This window comes from Ambystoma mexicanum, chromosome 9 (assembly GCF_040938575.1).
Source record: "Ambystoma mexicanum isolate Mex_15411 chromosome 9, UKY_AmexF1_1, whole genome shotgun sequence".
NCBI lineage: Eukaryota > Metazoa > Chordata > Amphibia > Caudata > Ambystomatidae > Ambystoma > Ambystoma mexicanum.
Window position 1 is genome coordinate 80,106,867 of NC_090931.1, and position 15,946 is coordinate 80,122,812.

At 43.9% G+C, this 15,946-nt stretch overlaps 1 protein-coding gene across 2 annotated transcripts in view; it reads right to left on the minus strand.

Moving 5' to 3' along the window:
* FOXRED1 (FAD dependent oxidoreductase domain containing 1) overlaps window positions 1–15,946 on the minus strand; it is a 220,850-nt gene that overhangs the window by 14,208 nt on the left and 190,696 nt on the right. For both annotated transcript variants that reach the window (XM_069614203.1, XM_069614202.1), the window contains one exon: window positions 2,634–2,763. In XM_069614203.1, the coding sequence (XP_069470304.1) occupies window positions 2,634–2,763 (130 nt within the window). The remainder of the gene's footprint in view (window positions 1–2,633; window positions 2,764–15,946) is intronic.

Here is a 15,946-nt window from a genome sequence, read left to right on the forward strand (position 1 = left end):
GTCCTCCTACCAGGAACTCTCACTGTCTCCTCGTATTCTTTGAGATCGGAATACGATGGATCTTCCATGGATGAACTAATGGCTTTGTCCTCCAACTCCCAAATGCTGAGATTATGTCCCTCATACAGTAGCCCCTTGTGCGGGGACTGGGACACCCTGTCCCAAGTTGGCCGTTGAAGCTTCTCTCACCCCCCTCTCCCTTACCCTCAATGGCTTGTTTATTTGTGAAATATACTTTTTATTTTGCATTTTTAAAGCGCTCACACAGCCCGCGGGCATAGAGGCGCTGTTACAGGAATTGTTTTTTTTTGTTGTCTTAGTTGCGTATTTATGACGCACTTAAACACCCAGAGGTTTCTAAGCGCGGACCCGGGGATCGAACCTGTGTTGCTTCATGTCGTCTTGCTTCCAAGGCGCACATGTTGCCGTTAAGCTATCCTCCCGGGACGAATTGTGAGAAGGCCTGCATGCTCCCGATTGTTCCCCTATGGAAATGGAGTTGATGGTTGGAGTTAATGCAGCAGGGCCCATCCCCTCAGTGGCAGCGTTTGCCACTACAGTTACCAGCTCTCCATCAGCACTGTTGATGAGCACAAAGACCGGATGGGAAAGGGAATGTCATCTGAGGTGGCTCTGACTGTTCAGGGTTCTAGACGCCCCTCTACATTAAAAGAAGACCCATAACAGGCGTGGTCTGTTTTTTTCAAGGTGGGGCCAATGAAAAGGCTGTGGGGGTGGGCAGGGGGTTTGGGGGGGGGGGCTGCACCACAGTCCTGTGATCCACTCTGGATTTTCGAGTTCCTTAGAGAAGGACTTGAGTAGGGGTTGGCCATCTCCTATTTAATGCACAATGGGCTACAGGGAGAGCTTTCTGTGAGCCATAGGATGACCCTCCCTAAGATTGAACCTTATTCTTGGTGTCTGCTAAAGGGATGTTCAAGTCCTCGCCGCCTGGTTAAGAGCATTCTGCTCCCCTTGGATTTTCCCTCTGTCCTAGCAGCACTACAAATAGCTGGATTCGTTCCCTTATGTTTCAATTAAGCTATTGGCATTTAATATTTACCTTCTCCTGTTGATTACATTTTCATAAGGTGATTGGAAGAAATGGATGCGCATACGTACAAACCTCCATTCTTGGCACATACATAGATTACTTTAAAAAGCAACCAACCGTGGTTTGGGCCTGTACACCACTGAATGCCTGCACACTGCTTACAAGCACACTCTCAGCCTCCCTCCCCCAACATTAGCTGAAGTCCATTCATATGCAACCCTATACAAACCTTTCCAATTCCCATCCAACTCTACAAAGAAGCCACTTAAAATTCACTTTAAAATGTTTTTATTCCAATGGAATTTATTCACATTGAACAACATTCTGCTACAACAACGGAGACCTAATACAGAAAGCTATAGCATAGGCTTCACAAGAATCGACACCAAGAATAATAAGCATCCACTCTTCCACCCTAATTAGAGAAGTTGCTCCAACTCTTTAGGTCACACGATCCCTTTCTTTGGCTGATGCCAAAGTCTTCACTTCGCCTGCATTCACTTTGACACTTGCTTCTCCATACCTTTACTTCCATGGTCTTTCACTTAGTCATTACATGCAAGAGCTACTTACTCCATTATTCTCTACCACAAATTCTTCCTCCCAAACACTCCTTGACCACAATCTTTGGCTAACCTTAACCACATCATGCAACGATGCAGACGAAGTGAAGACATTGCACAGCACCATCTTACCTGCAGCGCTGTGTCTTTCCCTCTGTGGCGAGCCTGCTGGCACTTGAGGAATTGGTTCTATGTGGGTCTGCCATGGCCCACGTTACTTCAGCGAATCTCGTCCACATGGGCTACCATGTCTGACACTCCGTGCAGACGACCTGCGGCACGGTTCGATGCATGCGTGGTGCGCATTACGTGGACTGTTGCTCTGGGCAACCGGGAGAACGCTACAGAGCCTCTTTTGGATACCCAGACTACATAAAAGTTTCAGGCGCCTCACAATTTATCCTGTTTCCGGAGAACACGCTGCCCTGATTGGAAGCTCTGGCGCCTTTCAGCCTGTCTGCCCCTGGCTGCCTTCGACTGCCTGCAACTCTTGCTGCCCCTCTTGGTTCTTGTTCCTGCTCTCCTTTGCCTTGGCCCCTCAGTCAGGTTCATTGCTTCTGCCCCCATTCCTTCCTGCCCATTTAGTCGCTTTTCCTTCATCTTCTGTTTTCCTGCCTTGGTTGCCTTGCTCTCTCATAGCAACCTCGCTCCTAGACTTCCCACATACAGTGTTTACACTGCCTGACACCACGTTAATATGTGGGAAGTTCTTCCTCGTGGTGTTGGGAGATAACCTCCACCATCAATGGGGAGCTAAGTTAACAGACTAGTAGCAGGGGATGGTTTTCCTCACCGCCCTTCCGGGGGCCGGATTAAACACCAGCTTCCTGTGCTACATCGGACTTACGGAGGACCAGAATAACACGTGCATGGGAACAACAGGGGTCGGACCTAGACAGGCACAAAGAAGTATATGCATGATAAAGTAAATGTCTGGCAAAGCGAAAGTACACGAGGTAAGTGCAGACTACGTTTTCTGGGCGAAGTAAAAAGGGGGGGGGGTGGCACAAACTCACCTCTGTGGGGGAAATCCCACCAATGTAATTGCCGGCCAGGCCCTCCCTTCTGAAGTAGGCCCCAGAAGGGTCAATCAACAGGGGGCATTCCATGCCCGGCCCATCAGGGCAGTGGAATACATAGACATACCTGTAGACATAAGGGAAACAAATAGACAGGATAAATAGGAGAATATTGTCACACTGAAGAATCAAAAAGAAGTCACTCAATTAATCCACATAAAGCAGTTTAGTATTTTCTCTCCTTGATAGACTATGTCCCCTTGGAAGAAGAGAAAAATGTCTATAAGGATACGAACTCTTCTATATTTTAATGTCAAATGGGTTAAAATGTGATTTTACCGACAACAATTAGAGTGGTAAATTTCATCGCGGGCAAAACACTGAAAAACACAGAATTTTTTATCTTTATCTAGGGGGGGTCCCCCACACAAACCCCCCATTTTCCTACCCTTATAACACCACCGCAACACCATCCTGACCCATTTTAACTCCTTTCCCCACTACCTTTATATATTTGTTTAATGTTTGCAGTGTTTTTCGGTGTTAGTGTCTGCAGTGAAATGTACCACTCTGTAATGTTTAAGATGAATTGATTGGGTAACTGTCAAATGATGTTAGATGAAAAATACAAGCTAGACACTAGCGAGAATAAATGCATTTCAGGGTGAACCCCTTACATGGCTAGGATGATCTACTTTGCCATGAAATTCTAAGGCTCTGACCCATTCACATCCTCACCCCATTAATTACTTTTCCTCCAGCTTTTTATAAATAAAAAGATTAAATCCATTCATTTTGAACAATTAATACCATCAGAATGGATGCATTTTTCTAGATGCCTTATACAGGAAAACCCCAAATACCAGCCAAGAATTAAGTAGTATTTCACCAAAATCAGTTACTTATTACTCTGATTCTTGTGAAGTGTTCTCTGCCTGCTCTAGTGTATAGCATGCAATTTAGAGTATAGGCAGGGTAGAAAACAAGAATTGGCAAAGCCAACAGTTTTGGCTTTCATACAGCATTGGTAGAGGACATTTTCAGGCACAGCCATAATGGTACAACCTGCTCTTAAAATGGAAACAACTGCCAAATGAGATTAGTACCCAGAGAGATCACGGCAGTACCTGTCAAAGGCGTATCTAAGGCCTATGCAAGGGGAAAAACCATTGGCTTTGCCAATGCTTCTTTTGAGGGGAATTCAGTGCAAGGAATTGAAGAATCCTGCCAAGTCCTCCCAAGGACCCTACCTAAAGTCGCCTGCTAGGTGACCAGGGGAAGACCGCTCCTACTGATGCCAACCTTGGGGGTGGAATTAGCCAGGAGAATCACCTGGGAGTAGAAGGACCCCAAAAGAAAAGAAAGACTCCATGGAGAAACGCATTATTTGTCCTCCTCAGAGGGAGAGATGTCCGTGATACCAGAGTATATTATGGCTTGTTGTCACAGTGAGGTTTCCCTTCCCAAACCTACCCCTTTCGTTGGTTATAAAAAACGGTCATAATCAATACAGGAAACAGAACCTTAATACTCTGGCTTCTGAATCGGATTCTCCCTTGAAGCTGAAGCAATCATTTATCAAGAATAAAACTTACCTTCACAAAGTTGCACATATTTATAGTGGTGAAAACTCTTGTAATCAACAGGAGAACGATCGATGTGGACATTAGAATATTAATATCTTAAATTCTGACGTTAACTTTCCTTTTAATTCAAACCAATCATTGGGTCATTTTAAAACTCTTGTTGGAGGTGTAATTAATGAGAAGAGTGACGTGAGTAAAGTTGAAGACAATGTTCAGAACAAAAGAAATCATTTGAAAATGGGGGACTAGAGTACTGGCACTTCGTGGCACTACACTGCAAGGTACAGTCCAGTGGTTCTAATGACTTGAATATAAAAGACAGCCTCAGGTGCAAGCGATTAGAAGTAGGAGGTGGAGTGGTCGCAGTGGCAGATGAGGAAGAAGGGGCACAGAGACGCTGTAGCCGCCGCCACTTGCGGAGCGGATGACTGTTCCGAGAGGATATCTACCTTAAATGGCCTTGTATGCAGAGGTTGCATGGCAGGAAGCCTTATTGCGAAAAGCTTCCCCCCCCCCTCTGGAGGGACAGGTTCTCCTTATTGTCAATGTGCTCCGGTTGCAAACGAGCACCGAAGTGCTTCAGGTGCGAGCCACGCTCCTTTCCAAACCGGAAGTTAAACGAAACAGTTTGCCGTGCAGGAGCCGGCGGAGGAAGCAGAAGGCACTGTGGTAGTGGAGCAAGCAGACACGTATGCAGCAACCAGCAAGTTTATCACTGTTAGGTAACCCCGGGGCACTCGATAATTGCTCGCTGGCCACTAATGATCATTTTGAATACCGAACTGACAGAAAGAAGTTGAAGTACCATGATAAGAACTTGGTGAACAGACAAGAAATGAAAGGTTATAATTATTATTATAAAGGCCAACTTTATTGCCAAAGCCAAGAGAGGGCAATACTAAAATCAGTTAGCAATAACTACCATTGCCAAAGCCAAGAAGGGGCCATAATAAAGCAAGCTAATTATAACCCTTATTGCCAGAGTGAGGAAGCGGCCATAGTTGGAAAAACCTCCACAAACATTGTGTAAGCCAAAGAAGAGCAAGTGTGATAGAGAGACATTGTCAGTGTTTGGTTGATGTAAACATGGGAAAATGACAGAAAGTATTCCGGAGGAGAGGAGCATTACCTGCATTGCCTGGGGACATCAAAAGAGTGACACAAACAGCACCAATGTGCATCAGTTTTTCCCTGAAGAAATGTTAAAGTTTGATGTTGCTGAAAGTCAAAGACTTCACAAAATGCTTTGAAGTGAACCTCACCACAGAAGTACTTGTAGTAGTTTTAGGAGACCTCTGTCCTGGCAGGCAAGTACACCAGGATAGGCACTTTTTAATGTTAGTCCTGGCAGGTTAGTGGACCAGGAAGAAGTCATTGAAGTACTCTGTTGTGGTTAAAAGTTGAGACGTGGCAAGACCACAAAGGTATTTCGTGAACTGTTGTAGAATCATCCTGACAAAGCATTATTGTTCACACAGATAAACATGGAAGTGTTTTGTTTCCTAAGACTTTTAAAGTTGTTCTGAACTCATTGCTACAAGTGGAGAGATACAGCCCTGTCTAGTTGAACTGTTGGACAAAGTCCAAGAGAAAGAATTTTGAAGCAAGAAGAACTTTATAAATCAGAAGTTGGTTGCAAAACTAAACTTTTCTATTTTGAACTGTTGATTGAAAATCCTGCTTTGAATCTGGGGAAGAGAATCCAACACAGGTTACTGTTATGTTCACCTGGTATCCACGGGGACGCCACTCAGCCCTGGTTGGACGATATGCGCCACAAACCCTTTCCCCGATCCCTGGGTAGTGCCACTGATAGAAGCTGAGCCTGAGAGCTAGATTCAAGAATTAACTGTCTCTGGAAGGGTGTCTTCCCACCTCCCTTGGATTCAAAACCTTCCCTTGGCCCTCTCCTCACCTTAATTCCTTAGAAGGCATGCTCTCCGTCCTGCTCTTCGTGGCAGGGGTGCGTAGTCTCGTGTGCGCGTGAGCAACCAAGTTGCTTCACTGGTGCAAGCCCTTTTGAGTGTCTAAGGTAGGTGTTGCTGCTTTACAGTCTTTGTGTTCTAGTCTGTTCTTTCCTTCCTTCCTCTTATTGTTATTAATGTCTTATTTCCTCTCTTTAGGTATGCAAAGAGATTTTGGCTTTTTTTGTGCGGGTTGAAGCTGAGCACGAGCCGGTAAATGAAGGCACGGTGTGCGCGATGCTGTCCGGTAAGTAATGCGTGATGCACTGCGCTGTTTTGCCTTGTATATGCTAACCTGGGTCTTTCTCCTACCTTTGTAAGCCAAGGTGCTCTTCGCCGGTTGCAATGATGTTCCAGTATGATGCTGAACAAGAGGCGACTGATCCAGTAAGAATCTTGTGATTTTCGTTGTTTGAGTGGAACCGTGAGTATGCGCTCACTAATGCTGTTCTTCTCTGTCCCCTTTTCAGGTTGCTGCGTTACGGGAAGCATGTAGTGCCCAGATGATGGAGTTCGCTGGTCGAATGTCTCCAGGTAAGCAGAATCAGGAGCAGACGATGGGCTGAAGACAGGATGCTGCTCACAGGTAGGATTCCAAACACAATGTTTTTTCTTATTGCAGGCATGCGGTTCCAAGAATAGCTGTCATCAAATAATACTGGAGATCCAACTGGATACGGTGAGCGTTCCGCTGCAAACAGCAGAATAATGCGAAGCGTGTTCTCCTGTTTGGGTGTGGTTTAAGGCCAGCCACACCCTAAACACTATCCTGCATAGCTCAGTTCTTGGCAACTGAGCTATGCGAGTGCCTCCATGTTGACTGAAGCTCCCAAGAAAGTAGTTCCAAGTAAAACAGTCCCAACCTAAAGGTGTTCTCCATAGTGATTATGAGCCTGGTGCCAAAGGCGCCAGGACTGACTCCAAGAGAGTCTCGGGCGAGATTTTAAGGCCTTTAAGGCCATAATGCCACCTCGAAACCTGGCCCTACCTGGCAGGCTGACTTGACAGTGGGGGTCAAGGGTAGGGATCATGACAGTTAGAAGGATACACAGTTATTAGTTTTATGTTAAACATAACTGTTATTTGTTATATTTGAATTGCCATATATTCCCTATGCATTTGATGTACGCATAGGTGTGAGGGACCGATTCCTTTTGTTAGAGTGTTTCCTTGAGTTATTTTGCTAGGCAGGGAAATTCTAGGGATAGTGATGCGTTTATCAAACCCTTTTGAGTTAATAAAATGGCATCTTTTAACAAACCTTTACCAGGTTGTCCGCCTCACATTTCTGACCCCTCCCAGAATGGATGCAAGACCATACATACTGCTTATACATCAAGTAGCTGAAGGCATTTAGTACACCGGAACTTGTTTGCAGCTGCAAATTAAGCCATTACATTTCAGGAGGGCTTTTAGAAATAACTCTTACCTCCCCTTCAAAGCACAGAGCTGGCTAAAGGAGATCCAGAGGTAGGGGTGTTTTGGAGGGGCAGATTGTAGGTGGGATAGCTGTAGGGATTAGCAAGGCTATTTGGCGGTCAATGGGTGGGTAAAAAGGCAAACAACCACATGCCGCTTGTCCCCCTTTGCATCTCTCTCCTATTGTCAATTACCATGACAATTGTTTTGGCTTTTAGGCAGGACCTACAGTGCCACCAAATACCAAAACTAAAAAGATAAGGAGTGGTGTGGATAAAGATGAGGCAGTGACATTGAGATTAGCAGTAAGGTAATTAAGTTCATAATAAAGCTGGTTTAAAGAGGTGAGGAGTCAGTGCTTTGCAGAAGGAGGAACAGATCCAGGCGGTTTAAAAAATCCTTAGGGACAAAGTCATATTTGGAGCAAAGCAGGATGCTTCTTTTGAAGTTTTTGCTTTCCTGGTCAGTGGGAGGCCATGGGTAAGTCCCAAGTTACTCATTGTGCTGCCTCTTTCAATTTGTGGTCAGTCATGGAAGTAGAAAGCCAACGCAGGTGCGAGTAATGCACACCCAGAGAGCCATCATCTAAGAAAACTGTGCTTCCACAAAGTGTGGGCAAAACAAGTAGGCCTTCTTAAGCAGAGGGAAAAACTTCCCTGACAAAGATGCTGTGTAAGAAGTGTACCAACCACTTTCATCTTCGTCCCACAGACCAAGGTCTGGCAACAGACCTCCTTCCCTCCAGACAGGCCTTGGTGCTGGGAGAGCATTGCAGTGGTTAGAGGCACGGTATAAACGCATATTACATTATACAACTTTGACTAGGACGCAGATGTGAAACTGGAGCCACAATGCTCCTGGAGGATGACATCACAGTGCTTTCCCCAGGATTTCCCCGCTACAGCTGGTCCTTTGGCACGTCATGAGAGAAAGGTTTATTGCCTGCAGCTATGGCTAACACAACTATATGATATTCTTTTACAACTAGAGTGACAGTATAAAGCAACACATTGGAACATTTGCAATGCTTCTAGCAGGGAGCATGTTGAAGCACATTTGCAAGGACTCAGAGGAGTAGGTCTGGGTACCAAGCGAGGATGTCTCTGCTGGCTCATATATAGCATATACATGGATGTTATGGTTACAAGTAAAACCGAAAACCCTCAGAAATTCGACAGTTATGGTAAGCCAAGCAACCATAACTCGCACCACCAGCATGCACTGCTAACACCAACACCCAGAACATCAAAAATGGCATCTCAAACGTCATTGATCACATCACTGATATCACATATTTGTATTTGGGCCACTTGTTTTTGTTCACCGACATGTGTAGGCTAGGCAGTTTTGTTTACTGACAGTGAAAATATGAACATTAAAAAGGTGGTACATGTAGACATGAATCTATTTGTATGTTTTTATACACTTTTGTTAGGGTTCAGCTCATGGTTTACATATATTTAACAATAAGCAGGTTTCAAACACAATTCACTTGTATACATAAAGATGAACTTTAATATTATTAACTTTTTATGGTGATGTTTCTTTTTGGTTTACTCTACTTTCCCTGTTTGTGCCTCTCGTTTGATTTGCATATTTATATGTATTGTTTGTACTAACTCAATTATGTCCCAAGTCTTGAATTATTACTTTATATTTCACATTTAACATTACTAAAAACGCTGCTAAAGTACCATTCATTATTTTAGTAGGCAACATTGACTAATTACACATTCTGTACTTCTATGGTGCATGCTGCAGCCATTACTTATGTTTATGTATCATTAGGTTTTAATTAACACTGCAATATAAAATGTTGCTTACAGGAGTACATTATTTAATACATCAACTACTAAATAGGTGTCCTAACCACCCCTCACATTTTGCTACCAACATTGTAAACACAAGCCGTTGTAGAAACTTTGCATTATAAATTACATTTGTGATGTCACCTTTGATGTTCTGAGTGTTAGTGTTAGCAGTGCACGCTGATGGTGCGAGTTATGGTTGCTTAGCTTACCATAACTGGCAAATTTCTGGAGGTTTTCTGTTTTACTTGTAAATATAATGTCCTTTTAACAAGGCTTTTTGATTGAATTTCATAGGTTTTTATTAGTGCAACTTAACCATAACGTCTCTTTAACAAAATGGTTTCACTAAATTTCATGGGTTTTTACTAATGCACCCTAACTTGATACAACTTCCTAATATTATACTTACCCCCAATAGAGCAGCATTTTCGGGTGATGTAGAAAGTTTGAAGTTAAAACTGTGCCATTCGCCACATACTAGCAACATTTTTAAACCGATTCTAAACTTTTTCCACCGTTTGTGTCCGCCAACGATAGCAGATGTCGGATGTCATCGCAGACTTTCGGGACATGACATGTTCGCGAACGGGTCGATGCGTCACGAATATTTAGAAACTGCATTTTTAGCTGGTCTAAAGTTTCAAGCTAAAAATGTACCTTTGCATAGCTCCTATACCTATTATTATCTATTTGAAATCTAGAACTGAGCACATACTTGCAAGAATATTAGCACAACTGCTATTTATCTTCAGAAATGGCATCGATTACCATCTCTCCTCCCCAGGAGCCACCACCACCAGCTGGAGGGCATAGACAACGGAAAAAGCGCAATAATGCAGAAAACAATCAAAAGGAACAAAAAGATGAGGTAGAGGAAATGCCTACTTCCAGTACCCAGAGAGAATCATGGGTGTTGCAGTTCTTTACCACCATTGGGGGTGTATCTAAGGGTACCAAGGTGAAATGCACTGAGTGAGTGCAACGTTGAGCTCAGTTTCAGACAACCTAGGCAACACTCCTACAGAACCACCTCTCTCCGCCACCACGCCAAATCCAACCACCAGAATGCTCTCAGAAAGGCCGTTTCTCAGGTAGTATTAGGTTGTCTTCTGCAACCAATACTGCCACCACACAGGCTACTTCTGTGGGGCACAAAATCCCACCAGCTACCTTGCAAGCCATAAAAGAGGCTGTTGATCCATATCTTTCCACATTTCACAGATGAAAAATAGAAGTAAAAAAAATAAGCTTATAGGCTCCAGGTACTTTAAATTTTACAGTAAGTAGTTCGACTCAATGAGATTCTCCAACATTCCCATTAGGATGTTATACTATGCTAACGGAAATAATGGACAATTATATACTAGAGAAAAAGAAAAAGCACAAACAATGTTCTGCCCTGAACACTTATCTAGCATACAATAAGGACCATAATCTATGGACCTTTATGACTATCCGTGGTCTCCGAACTCCCCTCTACACGCCATGCATTATTAAAAACACGGATTTCATGCTCACACCATCGCAGAAGACAGCCCTTCTTACTGTTATGTTTGTAACACTCCCTCATTGCCTGCTTATAGTCACCATTCCTTTCAGAGGACAGCTGTCTTATTCTAGCTAGAGCCCTCATTTTATCGAAACTAGATTATTGCAACGCCCTCTACATAGGGACTACCAAACAAATCATCCACAGAATCCAAGTGCTCCAAAACAATGCACTTAGAGCGGCCCTAAGTATCCCCAGAAGTGCACACATTTCAGAAATAAGACGAAAACACAAATGGCTTTCCACCCAAGAAAAAATCAACCTTAAATCTGCGTCCCTTATCCACAAATGCCTAAACAACAAAGCTCCCCGATACCTCTCAGAACGCTTCAACAGGAAAAATCCAACGAGACTCACAAGGACAGCCAGCCCCAACTGCCTCCTAGTGCCCAGATTCAAACTAGCCACCATTGGAGGTTCCAGCTTCCCAGTTAAGGCAGCACAGTTATGGAATTCCCTACCCCTTGCACTCAGATCTGACCAAACCTTCAATAACTTTAGAAAGAACACCATAAAATGGCTTATTGAGAATGCGACATAGCGTATGTCACTTTATACGTAACGTCTTCTTATAATGTTTGTACTAACCTGCTTTTACTGTTTGATCGCCATAGATTTGACTGTTTAGCTACGCCTTATCTGCACTTGCACTTGCCCTACCCTGCAGATTCGAAATGTCCACTATGCCTGTAACCTGTAACGTTAACTAATCTGTAACCTGTAAACGTTAACTAAGCTGTAAACCTCCTTTGTTCTCTTGCGCCCTGCTACCCTAGGGTCTGGTGCGCACAATAAATAAATAAATAAACAAACAAACAAACAAATCCACTAGATCAGCTAAAAAAAAAATATCACTCTACATACAACCCTATCAGCATATTAAACTTCCACACACCAACTGCAAATTAAAAAAAGTTTTACAAATCTTTTGTACGCTTTTCCCTTGCTTATCCCCAAAAAAATTGTACACACTGCTACTATAAATAGCCATATGTATTGTGCATGGAAAAGGAGTACGAATTACCAAGTGCTGGTAGCAGGCCAGAAGGAAAATGCCAATACATGCCAAGGCGGGACACCACTGGCTACCTGTTGTGGCAGAGGAGTCCCAACAAAGGTGTGGTACACAGTTGACCTGCAAGAGCAGTGCTGAGGGTGGAATGGTTTGACTGGTGTCAACTAGATATAGCACCTAGCACCTATGAGGTTGATGAGGAACCAGGCCACCAGTATTAGAGGCAGTGGTATAAGTTAGGAGGGAAGGGATTAGGGAAAACAGGAACACAAAAGCAGAGTTTTCAGAAACTTAAGAAAGTCCAGCTGAAGTATAAGAGGAGCAGGAAGGCTCTTCCAAAGAGAGGCACCGGCCGAAGAGAGGAACTTGCCTCCGCTCGGTTTCAAAAAGCATCGGACAAGCAGAGTATTGGAGTTACAGCAGCGCAGGGCAGTATTTAGGGAATCTAAGTTCAACATATTGTAGTCCGAGGCCCCAGAAAGCCTTGTCAATTATACAACTGATTTCAAATTTCATCCTTGCAATTAGCATAAGCCTATGTACACATTTTAGGGCTGCAGCTAAACGATCCCTGGGCTTGACGCCAAGAATAACTACTGCAGCCCTATCCTAGATTAGCCCGAAAGGAGCATAAACAACAAAGGGGAGAGGTTAAGGAAGAGGCTATTGCAGTAGTCCAGCCTACACAGGACCGGGGTTGACAGACCTTAAGCTTCTGAGGGAAGGTGAGAAACAGTACAATGCCTGCAAGGAGGTCAAGCTAAAAGTATGGGCTTTCTTTACAAGCTCGAAAATGCAAGGAGTAAAACAGAGAGAGAACTTAAAAATGACCCCAAGGTCTTTGGCTTCACAGGATGGTGAGACTAGAGGGCCCAAAGACAGCGGGAGAGAGTAAGAGAATAACAAGGCACAGGTGTTACAATAAGAAAGATCTCAGTCTTACTGGCATTGAGACCGATTGTTAGCCACACACAATGCTTCAATGGCGGTCAGACAATCTGGTATAAGGAAAATTAATAAATTCAGGGAAGTTTAAGGACAGCTGCGTCTCATTAACATAACATTAGAAATGAGAAAAGAGGAAGATCATCAAGTCAGCCAAAGGAACAAAATAGATATGGAAAGAGCCACAATCTTAGGATAAAACCATGGGGTAATTTGCAGGTACACAGTGACGTAGTGGAGTACAAACAGCCCCGTTGCAGCTGGTAAGGGTGTTCAGTGAGAAAAATAGATCAGCCAGTCCAGTGCCCGGTCCGTAATACTAAAGGTATCATGTAACGGTTTAATGAGGATACAATGGTTGACCGTGTGAAAGTCGGAGGACACCTCAAGGAGCTCTATCCTCAATTGTACAATCATAAATACCATATACACTTTAATAATATCAGTCCACCATATTACAAATACTGTATACTCCCCCTACAGTACCTATAATTACTATACACATTGCTATACTATTCATTTCTTTGCATTTTTAAAGCGCCCACACAGCCCAGGGGCAGCGAGCGCCGTTACAGAATTGTTTGTTTTGTTGTTGTCTTAGTTGCATATTTATAACACGCTTAAATACCCAGAGGTTTCTAAGCACGGACCTGGGGAATCGAACCTGTGTTGCTTCATGTTGTCTTGCTTTCAAGGCGAGCACGTTGCCACTGAGCTATCCTTCCGGGACTATGTGTTGCCAGTGGCCAGAATCTTAGGCATGGCCAAGCCCCCAAGAATCTGGCCCCTGGATCAACCACCACAATTTAATTAAACCATACAACAAGTACGTACAATACACCTTCAAATAACAGAACTCGCCCTGAACCCCCTGCAATTGAAATGATGGCCACGGACACTAAAATTGACTGCAGACTCGGCAGCATCCGCAAACCCTTTTTTCACCTATCAAAAACAGCTCAAGATCATCTGTATTACACCCCCACCCTTTCCAGCCCCTTTTTTCGACCACCAAATAATCCCAAATGTGTTTTCCAGACTTTTGCCCCACCCCACTATCCACGGACACAGACCACTGTCCGGGAATCCAACACGGCAACCGTTAAAAAATATATGATGCACCTCACATTTTGAGCATCCAAACAGCAGGTGCTTACGATGTCTGTGGACATCAAGCCAGCCCCCAATTGGTTCAGGGGGCATCTGCAGACCCAGATATCACATTTCTCTGTAACTACTTTTTGGCCGTTTAAAAAAAAATATCCCAAAAAAAAAAACATCAAAAAAAATACTACCAAATGGATTTACACCAAGTTTACAAAATCACGCTTTCCGGACCAATCTGCCGCTCCTGGTGCAAATTTGGTGAAAATCCGGCCAGCTGTTTGGGCTGTAGGCATGAGCAAATTTTATTTTCCATTGCATCTGAGGATTCCCACAAATATTTGGACCCCCCTATAACTCTGCCCCTCTCCCCTTGAAGAAACTGCACCAAACTTTGCAGAATCATTCTGAGGGGGGCATATACTTTTTGGTGGAGATTCGTCCAGAGGGAGCGAAGTTATAAACCATCCACAAAGTGCTCTATGAGTTGAGCAACTTAACCATAACTACAGGGCTGCTACTGCAGGCCCTGTAAAATTACATATATATCATACATTACTCACCGTAATCGTATTTCTGATTCTTGTATCTGCTGTAAGGAAGGCATGGTATCAAAGCAAGACAGACAAGTGATCACAGTTCAAGGGTGTTCATCAAACTGTAAACCTGGGTGAGATAAACATTTAATCTAAATCTAAGATGGGAGCAAGCTACGACAATCAAATAATAGTCGCAGTCTAGTAAAAAAAAAAGAAAACAGCCTATACTAAGAAAAACCCATTGTCAATACTTATTGTTATGCTACAAAATAGCACGGGATAATGTTCACAAAGAAAGAAAAGTGTTCTCAAATGATAAGTCAGGATGTTATATTCGGGGTCTCCCTTCCCCACGTTTGAAGCGAGGCACTCTCGAGCACAGCACACTTTTGGGCTTCTCCGGCCCGAGTTTACCATTCCTTTTTCCAATATTAGGGACTTCTGTGCCCAAGTCTCTTTTATGCAAAGTCTCTTGCTTCAGAGGGCCTGATGTATCACACACAAAAGTTCCTTCAATTAATCTTTATGTTGGGCGAGTACTCTTCACCCGAAGATCCCCCTCAGCCGGGCTCCGATCCCCTTTACAACATCAGCGCCCCCTCAATCAGGCTCAGACCAACAACTCACTGTGGACATCCCTCAGTTGGGTTCACGTATGTCACCACAATGCAGCTCACTTAGCTTTTCACTTGGCGTTCCCCTCAGTCACAGCATCATCTTGTAATATTCAGGAATCTTTATGTACTTTTAAACAATCATCCGGGTTACCTTCTCCACTTTACTCAGGTCCCCCTCGTTTCGGCTTAGACCTTCTTTCACCTGCCTCCCAAAGCACTTGCCAATTCACAGAGACTTCCGAAGGAAGGGTGGTTACGTCTCGCTTGGTAACTCTGATTCTTTGGCAAGTGCAGATTTTCATGGCGTTCCCCTCAGTAACACAGTTAATTTCACTGTCACTTGTCAAAGACTTTCGACTCTACAAGGGGTTTGGTTTGACCCTTGTATGACCACTTTGACTTCTCACGCCAGCCTTCCTTAGGGCTGCTTGGTTCTTGTAGTTTTCTCAATTTAGCATATCCTTGTTCAGGTGCAGGGCATTCGCAGCGCCCACGTGGCGTTGGGCCACTCTAACCCGAATACCTCTGTTGTTCACAAAAGACCTTTGTCTTATTATCTTCTTTTACGCAAATGTTGCCACTGCAACTTTTAAGCTTAACACAGTCCGGGGCACTATCAATTTCCAGCAACTCGCCAGCTGCGCTGAACTCGTTGGATTATCTTCCGCTGGAGTCAAGGACTGTACCACAGCAGCAAGCTCTTTTTCCCCCGCTCTGGCTATCGGAGCGGGAGGGCCCCATGGACTGTTGACATCTGCCAC